Source organism: Vigna angularis, chromosome 1 (assembly GCF_016808095.1).
Source record: "Vigna angularis cultivar LongXiaoDou No.4 chromosome 1, ASM1680809v1, whole genome shotgun sequence".
Classification (NCBI taxonomy): Eukaryota; Viridiplantae; Streptophyta; class Magnoliopsida; order Fabales; family Fabaceae; genus Vigna; species Vigna angularis.
In genome coordinates, this window is record NC_068970.1 from 25,875,902 (window position 1) to 25,886,373 (window position 10,472).

At 33.4% G+C, this 10,472-nt stretch overlaps 1 protein-coding gene across 1 annotated transcript; it reads left to right on the forward strand.

The window, feature by feature from the left end:
• Positions 1-2,265: 2,265 nt before the first annotated feature.
• LOC108328045 (uncharacterized) lies at positions 2,266-2,721 on the forward strand. Its single transcript, XM_017561825.1, has one exon. The coding sequence runs from the start codon at positions 2,266-2,268 to the stop codon at positions 2,719-2,721; it is 456 nt and encodes a 151-aa protein (XP_017417314.1).
• The last annotated feature ends 7,751 nt before the right edge of the window (positions 2,722-10,472 follow it).

A 10,472-nucleotide genomic window follows, 5' to 3' on the forward strand; every position in this document is an offset into this window, starting at 1 on the left:
GTATTATTGGTGGTGGTTGAGGATGTGGTTATTGTTATTATTTCTGATCTAGGTTGCTTCACCATAGACGGGTGCAGGTTCCCCACGAGTCTGATATTAATGCATCTATCCTGATAGTAAAAAGGTTTTCAAGTGGATTGGACAAGTTGTTGTGTTGTTTGATTCATTATATGCATGTATATTGTTATTGTTTAAAATAGTATGTAAAATCTTTTGATACTCTAGCTTACTCTTGCTTTTCTGTGGTTTGTCTTTGTATGTTGCTTCTCTTTCGTGATGATCACCTTAATGGTGTGAGCTTAGAGATGTAGTCTTTTCAGTTGACATAGCTGAAGGTGGGGAATGAACTTTATAGTATAGGTAGTTATTTTGTTCTTCAAGTGAAAGTTTTTTTTTATTCACCAAATCTGTAATTCTTGTTTTATCATTATAAATGTAATATTCAATTTAGTAGTTTTATATTACTAAATTTGGGATGTTACAGAGCTTGGAAGGTCAGTCCGTCAGTCCAGCCAAAAAGGTGAGTTAGGATAATGTTTTTAACTTGTCAGCTCATTTCAACTCGTCCCGTCTAGTTTAGTACGTAAGTCTGCCAATCTGACATCATTAAAATCTAAATGGAATTCGCTTTGTTCATGACCCGCGAGAACACTTCACATTTACTTTTAAAAATTGGAGCATGTTCATAACTTTTGTCAATATTCTCCCTCATCTCATCTGAGGAATTCTAATTCTCTGCTCATCTCCACATGTCCACTATTTTTATGTTAATTTTTTTAGTATTATACTGATTAATGTGTGAACATATTTTGATATATTCTGGAAAATTCAAATGTAAACAATGATGTTATATTAAAATGACTAAGAAATTATTCAAATACAGTCTCACAGCCCAACAACCCAACGTCAACCTAATACCATGATAATTTGACATCAGTCCGACAACCCGCCTAGCAGCCTAGTAACTCGCCTAACTTCTTGACATCCCGCTCGATAGCCCAACATAACCCTTTTCAACCTATCCATTTTTCATATAAAATTACATTTTTGGTGATAGAAAAAAAAACAAAAATCAACTTATTAACCTAAAAACTCGACAAATCGAATTGTAAAAATAAATTCATTCTTAAGGGTGTGTTCACTTGAGGGAGTGGATTTGAGGGAGAGTGAATTAATGAACTTGTGGAGATTTGAAAGTAAATTGTGTGTTGGCTTTTTTAAAAGATTTGAAAATGATTGAGAGTGAATTTGGAAGTAAAATTTGTGTTTGTGTATGATTTGATCGATATGATAAATAAAAAATATTTTAATTAATAAAAATTAAAAACTACAAAAATATCCTTAATGGTAAAAATAATATAAAATTATATTTATATATAATTTTTTTATTATTAAAAAATATTATAAGTAGATAAAAATAAAATAAAAATAATTTTTTTTTTGTATTTAAGTAATGCATGTACTTTCCCATTCATTATTTTTACTTATTTAATATTAATATTATTATTTGTCAGTTATTTATGCATTTTAATATTTGTTTTAATGCAATTATGCAGATTAAATAAAAGGATCTGTTTTTGACCGGGTCTTTAGGAAGAGATAGCTAAAATTTAGCTTTTGTAACCTCCCACATTTAGTGGGCATTTCAATTGTTTTCTTTAGTGTGTCACGGTGATAATTTCACCTATAAAGATGTATTCTTTTTCAGTTTTTGAATAGACAGAGAAAGTATCACATTCAGAAAACAATTTGTTACTTACTTGTGTTCACAATTTGGTATCAGAGCTCCTTCACAGGGGCCTGAACCAGAAAGTTACGTGTGAGAGAAACTGAAACACCTAGAAAGAGAGAGAACACTGAGTTGTGAGTGTTGAAAGAAATCAACTTAGAGATGGCTGAAACAGTGAAGTACGTTCAACCAGCTATTCCAAAATTTGATGGTCATTATGAACATTGGGCCAAGTTGATGGAAAATTTCTTACGTTCCAATGAATATTGGGACTTAGTGGAAAAAGGTATTGATGTGGTACCAGACACAGAAGAAGCCTCACAATATGATCTCAAAAGGATGGAAGTACAACAGCTCAAGGACTTAAAGATCAAAAATTATCTCTATCAAGCAATTGATAAGGAAATTTTGGACACCATCTTAAATGACAAAACATCCAAGGATATATGGGATTCCATGAAGCAAAAATTTCAGGGGTCAACAAGGTGAAAAGAGCTCAACTACAAGCTCTACGCAAAGATTTTGAGGCTTTGCAGATGAAGGAAGGAGAATCAGTAAACTCCTATTTTGCACGCACCTTGAAAATAGCCAAAAGCATGAAGGCAGTTGGAGAAACCATGAAAGAAAACGTGATAACTGCAAAAATCTTGCGATCCATGACAATCAAATTCAACTATGTGGTATGTTCCATTGAAGAATCCAATAATATGGATATGATGACTATAGATGAATTGCAAAGTAGCTTATTAGTACATGAGCAAAGAATGATGATGTCAGTTGAAGAGGAACAAGTTATGCAAACTGTGGTTGAAGATAGAAACAACGGAAGAGGAAGAGGTAGAGGAAGAGGAAGAGGAAGAGGATCCTTTCGAGGTAGAGGAAGGGGCAGGCAAATGTTTAATAAAGCTGATGTAGAATGCTTCAAATGTCACAGATTTGGACACTTCCAGTATGAATGTCCTATGTGGGAAAGGAAAGCTAATTATGCATAAATGGAAAATAAAGAAAAACAAGAGGATGAGCTCTTATTAATGACTATTGTTGAGAGCAAAGAAGGAGGGGATGAGTGGTTTCTTGACTCGGGTTGTAGCAATCACATGAGTGGTAATAAGGAGTGGTTCTCAGAATTGGATGAGAGTTTCCGACACAAGGTAAAATTGGGAAATAACACTCGTATAGCAGTAATGGGGAAAGGAAGTGTGCGGTTGATGGTGAAAGGTGTTGTTCATATTGTTTCTCATGTATATTGTGTTCCTGAACTCAAAAATAATTTATTGAGTCTCGTACAGCTGCAAGAAAAGGGTTTGAGCATAGATATTCAAAATAACAGGTGCAGTGTTGTTCATCCAGAGAAGGGGCAAATTATGGAGATTCAAATGAGTGCAAATAGAATGTTTGTTTTGATAGAAAAGGTAGCAACAACATGCTTCCAGGCAAATGTGGAGGATAAGTCTCAACTATGGCATAATAGACTTGGACATTTAAGCTATGATGGCTTAAAATTGCTTCACTCTAAGAAAATGGTGACAAGGCTGTCTTCAATTACCACTCCTCATAGTCTCTGTACACACTGTCTAGCAGGAAAGCAGCACCGAAAAGCTATGTCTAAGAAAAGTCAATGGAGAGCTTCTAAGAGACTACAACTGATTCATGCAGATTTATGTGGGCCCATTCAACCAACATCAAAGAGTAATAAAAAATATTTTCTAAGTTTTATTGATGATCTTTCACGTAAAACTTGGGTATATTTTTTGGGTAAGAAATCTGAAGCTTTTTCTTTCTTTAAAAGCTTTAAGGCAATGATTGAAAAAGAAACTGGAGAAAATATTGTATGTTTGAGGACAGATAGGGGAGGTGAATTTTCTTCAAAAGTTTTTGATGATTTTTGTAGAAATCATGGAATAAGGAGGCAATTAACTGCTGCATATACTCCCCAGCAGAATGGAGTTGCTGAAAGGAAGAATAGAACCATTATGAATATGGTTCGTGCAACCTTGAATGGAAGGCATGTACCTAAAGTTTTCTGGCCAGAAGCAACAAAATGGTGTGTTTATATTCTGAACAGGAGCCCAACAGCAGCAGTAAAAGATAAAACTCCTGAAGAAGTTTGGAGTGGAGTGAAGCCTTCTGTAGACTACTTTCGTGTCTTTGGTTGTCTGGCCCATGTTCACACACCTGATCAACAACGAATTAAGCTTGATGACAAGAGTAAACAGTGTGTTTTATTTGGGGTCAGCGATGAATCAAAAGCATACAGGCTGTATGATCCAGTCAACAAAAAAATTATAATTAGCAAGGATGTAATATTTGAAGAGCATAAGGGCTGGAATTGGGAGTATAACAAAGTAGAGAATCAATAGAATATTGTTGAATGGGAGAAACATCATGAAAATAGCTCTGGTATACAACTTGACACACCAAACAGTGAGGAGTTGCAACAAATAGAGTCACAAAACACTACTGAAACAGATTCCAGAGTTGACACCTCAGACAGTGAAGAAATGCAACAAGTAGAGCCACAAAATACTGCTGAAACATATTATAGGATTGAGTTTTATAATCCAGTACTTGAGACTCCATTTGAAGGGAGGGCTAGAAGGCAATGCAAAAAACCTGTTTGGATGGCAGATTATGAAGAAGGAGAAGAATTGTCTGATGATGATACAAGGGCAATGCTTACAACAGTAATTGATCCAGAAAGTTTTGAAGAAGTTGTCAAGAGTAAGAAATGGCATGATGCAATGGAAAAGGAGATGGAAGCCATAGAAAAAAATGAAACGTGGGAATTAATTGAGATGCCAAAATAAGTGAAGCCAATTGGAGTCAAATGGGTATACAAGACCAAGCTCAAGGAGAATGGAGATATTGACAAATACAAAGGCTAGTAGCAAAAGGATATGCACAACATTATGGAGTGGATTATACAGAGGTATTTGCACCTGTTGCCAAACTAGACACTATTCGTATAATTCTTTCATTGGCTGCACAAAATGGATGGATCATATTTCAATTGGATGTGAAAAGTGCATTTCTTCACGGAGAGCTTAAGGAAGAAATTTATGTACAACAACCGATTGGGTTTATAAAGAAGGGAGGAGAAGATAAAGTATACAAGCTAAGAAAGGCACTATATGGACTCAAACAAGCACCAAGAGCATGGTACAACAGAATAGAAGGATATTTTCTACAAAATGGCTTTGAAAGATGTTTTTGTGAACATAAATTGTTTACAAAGTCAGCCGAAGGAGGTTAAATTTTAATTGTGAGTCTATATGTGGATGATCTAATTTATACTGGAAATGATATAAAGATGTGTGATGACTTTAAAAATTCCATGATGTTGGAATTTGACATGACTAACTTAGGGAAGATGAGATATTTTCTTGGAGTTGAAATTCTGCAGAATACACATGGAATTTTCATGTGTCAAAGAAAGTATGCTCAGGAGGTTTTATCTCGATTTGGTATGCTGAACTGCAATACCGTCAAAAATCTGATTGTACCGGGAACAAAACTGTCTAGGAATGATGTAGGGGCCAAGGTGGATGCTACTTTGTTTAAGCAAGTAGTTGGAAGTCTCATGTATTTGACTACTACTAGACCAGATTTAATGTTTGTTGTCAGTTTAATCAGCAGATTCATGGCTAACCCCACAGAAACCCACTGGTCTGCAGCTAAACGAATTCTAAGATACTTGAAGGGGACTACTGAATTTGGAATTCTCTACAAAATGGGAGAAAAATTGACACTGGTTGCCTATACTGACAGTGACTTTGCTGGAGATATAGATGACAGAGAAAGCACATCTGGATCTGTTTTCATGTTAGGAACTGGAGCTATTTCATGGTCCTCCAAGAAGCAGCCAATTGTAACTCTTTCTACAACAGAGTCAGAGTATGTAGCTGCTGCAACAAGTGCATGCCAATGTATTTGGATTAAGAGAATATTGGAGGCTGTTGGTTTCAAAGATCATAAACAAGTTATGGTTCTATGTGATAGCAGTTCAGCAATTAAATTATCTGAAAACCCAGTGTTTCATGGTAGGAGTAAACATATTGATGTTAGATTTCATTTTTTAAGAGATCTTGTCAAAGAAGGGAAAATCAAGCTACACTATTGCAGTACTCAGAATCAAGTAGCTGATATAATGACAAAGCCACTCAAACTAGAGCATTTCGTGAAATTCAGAAGCATGCTAGGACTAATTGAAGCATCAGAAATAAACTAAATGGCTTATTTGAGTATTTAGTTTAAGGGAGGGACTGTCAGTTATTTATGCATTTTAATATTTGTTTTAATGCAATTATGCAGATTAAATAAAAGGATCAGTTTTTGACCGGGTCTTTAGGAAGAGATAGCTAAAATTTAGCTTTTGTAACCTCCCACATTTAGTGGGTAGTTCAGTTGTTTTCTTTAGTGTGTCACGGTGATAATTTCACCTATAAAGATGTATTCTTTTTCAGTTTTTGAATAGACAGAGAAAGTATCACATTCAGAAAACAATTTGTTACTTACTTGTGTTCACAATATTATTATTATTTTATTTATGGTTATTATCATTTCATTCATGTTATTAATAAATTGGAATAATGTTTTATATAATCAAATACATAATTTGTGAAATCGAATACATACGAAAAGTGAAATTGATTACAACAATTTATGATGTCAGTGACTTTTTGAAATTATTAGAATTATTCAGGACAAAACCAACATTTATCCCGTGAATCATCACTTTTAGGTCATCCCAATTCCCTCAATCCAAATGTGATTAAAATGAAAAATATGTATTTGTTAATTCGCTTCAACAATAAAATATCTTCGTACGAATAAAGTCTAACACTGTGTGTTCGCATGAATAGATTTAACTGTTCATATGGGTTTGTGAGTGAGGAAATTCACTGAGAACGGTGTTCGTTTTTGGCGATTTGTGAGGAGAAAAATGAGCAGATTTGCGAGATTGGGGGTTTTTCTATCACTCGCATAACTGAGAAGATTTGCGGTGAATTAATGGGAAAAAACTTTTTTGCCCTTAAAACATTTCATAATACCATGCTCCATCCCATGACCCGTGATGCTGGAGGATGCAGTTCCATCCCATGCTCCTTCAAGCAGTCGACGAAGATGGAGAACGACATGAAGCAACAGGAAGTGATGAACGGATGTTGAAGAAGATGAGGGAGGCACGAGGAAGATGGCAACTCTGGAGCGGCGGCGTTTGATTAAAGGGCGAGAGAGTAGCGGTGGTGCGAAGGTTTAGCGACAAGCGCCGCGAGGGCGACGATGACGACGAAGGAGGTGGCTTTGCAGTAACCCGCATCCTCAAAGGCGATTGGTCGAGCGGTGGCGTTTTGCAGGTTCTGCGGTGGCGGCGTCGTGCATGACCGATGATGGGCGGCGAATGTGACAGTGGTGGGGAACGAGCAAGCCGGTGACACGGTGGTGACTCAGTACTGTTTCAGTTGCGGGAATGACTTTGAAGGTCTGGAGCAGAATGAAGCTTTAGTAGAGAGGCTATTTCAACCTTGGGTTTCAGCGGAAGAAGTTGACTTTTGCTTGCAGGTTTGCGAAGAAATGGTGAAAGATGGAAGCGTGATGGTTGTTGATGGCTCGAAGATGAGTTCTTGGTGGTCCTTCGTGGAGGAGCTACATGTGGCTATCAAGGTTACGATGGCTGGGTTAAGGTTTGCAAACCAAAAAGAAATTGGGGAATTGGGAGGATGAATCGAAGGCTTTGATAGATGACAGAAACTGGTTTTTGTCTTGAATTTCCTTTTGTAGAATGATACTTGAAAGCTAACGGTGCCTGCAGATGTGGTTTAGGAAAAAATGATACTGAATAATTGGTATAACATTAAATATTAAAATTAATTTTAATAATTAATTTTAATTTTTTACTTTTATAAACTTTTTTACAATTAAATATAACGTTAACAATTATCATTTTATATTACTTTAATAACTAGAGGCATTTTGGTAATCTTTAATTTCTACCAATTAAACAATTTTTTTTATCTATCACATCAATCCAATCCTACACTAATTCTCATAAACTTTACTTCCAAATCTACTCTCATCTACCTCCAAATCCACTCAAACAAACAACACAAAATTTACCTTCAAATCTCCTCAAATTCATTCCATCACTCTCTTCCAACTCATCTTATCCAAACACCTTCAAAAGAATAAAGCATAAGTGATGGGTCAGCCTGACCCAATCATTTTAAATGGACCACGAACCAGAGACACAAGGTTGGAGCGTGCGTTTTGTGACCCTAATTAATAAACGATGCGTTTGAGTGGTCCTATGATACCTCTGAAATTTTGGCTTCTTTGGCGTAGGGTAGGGTTTCATAGGCGTTGTCACATCAAATTTGAGTACCAGTAAATAGTGATAATAAAATGACAAAATATACAGTTGTGACTGGATGACTAAATTTTCAAAATTGAAATAATCTATAAGGCAATCAAAATTTCATTTTAAATATAAAAAATAGAACTTTTTAACATAACGGTTTATTTTTAATAAAAAGAATCAAAAAACAAATTAAATTATTTATTATATTAAATATAATATCATATATTAAAAATTAATTAGCAATTAATAAATTTGGACATATATGTCTTTTGAATATTGCTTATGGCTTAATTTTATTGTATTTAAAAGATGTTTATATTTATTAAAATATGGTAAAAATTTATGTTGTAATTTGTAATTATAAAATTATGTATTTTATTATAAATATATTATATAATTTATTCTAGGATTTAATTGTATTTATATTTACGTATATTTAAATTTGAAAAAAATATTGTTTTACGATTTAATTTATTATAAGTCATTAAGATATATTCGGTTGGAAACTAATGACCAATATTTCAATTTCTATTCAGTTGCTAAATTTTTGTCAACTTAAATGCTGGGCTAATTTAGCCATGGACAATTTATTGTTTAGATTAATCCCAAATCTCAATAGAGACAGATAAAATTCCGCTGCCACTAATCAAATTAATTAATATTCAAGTCGGTAATGTAGTGATAAAGTATTGACTTGGTAGGGTTTTCTACTTAGCGGCACAAACTTCCTGTCACTAATGTCGTTATTAATTAAAGATATCATTCAACAAGTGAATAATCAGTAGTTAATGTTCTTTATTTATGTTTCTTGAATATTTACAATATTATTTTACAATTACAATTCATTAGGAAATGGTGTGTATATATATTTTAGGTTTATATGATTGATTGCCAAAGTTTAACAAATTTTAAAAAGATTTTTTACAATTTTATAGTAATAATAAAATCCATTCAAAATAAACCACAAAGCATTGATGTTGCTGCGTTAGATGTTATGTTACTTAAAATTAAACAAAATCAAATCACATTTTAAATTTATTTTTATTTTGATTTGGGTGACATTTTAAAAATAAATTCAAACAGAATGCATTTGCACTCTAAAAACAAAATAAATACTTCACCTCTTCCAAAAATTGTAGTTAGTAAAACAAATGCATTCTCAATCTATTAGGATTTAAGTATTTAAGTGGGTAGAAATTATTGAAAAAAACAATATATATATATATATATATATATATATATATATATATATATATATATATATATATATATATATTGTAAAAAGGTATTTTCTATTGCAATAGAACACGTTTTGGATGCATACTACATCACGCGATGCTCTGTATCAAATTTGTTGTCCCTACTTTAAGTTTCATGAGTTTCTTTTTTATGCACTATCATAGAGGCTTTAACGGCACGTTATAGTTGTATTTTCACAATCCGTTGTTAGGCTCCTTTCGTTTGTTTTTAATCACACTTATAAATAGGTGCTCATTCTCACTTCTAGAACACACAACATTCATATATTTTTCTCACTTTCATTTATTATTTTATCTTTACTTTATTTTTTATTCTAAGTTATTTACTCTTTTAAGAGTTTCTTGCTAGTTCTAAGATTCTTAAAAAATATAAGAAATTGTTGTTGTATCCTAGAGGACTTACGCAACACATCGCAGATAAGTTCTTAAAAGAAGTGAATATACATGCCTTAGGAAGTCTACTTTGTTCGTGTTCTTCGTCAGCTTTTGTACAACAATCTTAAGGACTTACAAACTTATGGTATGAACACCAACACCAAATCTACACCAGAGAAGTCAAACAATGTTTCTAGAATGCAAGCAATATTTACAGAACATTTCCTGAATATTTTGAAAGCTAAAGATACCATTAAGTACTGCTACAAGGGCTAAGACATTATCAACTAAAACTTCGAAAAGGCACGAGAAAAAACTTGATAACAAGAGTAAAGTTAATTTTAAGGCAAATATAACTAAAAGAAAATATATAATTGTTATAGTCATTTTTTTGAAATAAGTTTTGTGATCAATGTGAGCAAATAAATGTTAAACTCTAATGTTACCAGACACATGTGTAAATAAAAGTGTTTTTACCTCCTACATTAGTGTGGGGATAGAAAAGAACATGTGTATCATGGTGATTCTAAGACAACTCATGTTTTGAAGAAAGGAAAAGTTGTTCTAAACATGGGAAAACTCTGATCTTAAGTGATGTGTTACGTGTGTAATCAATTAGGGTTAATCTAATCTTTGTAGCCTTGTCAAAGTTGGGATTAAAGTGTTATTTGAATATATCAAGATTGTTATGACAAAGAATAACATGTTTTTGGGAAAGAAATATTGTGATCAAAGTCCCTTTATACTTAAC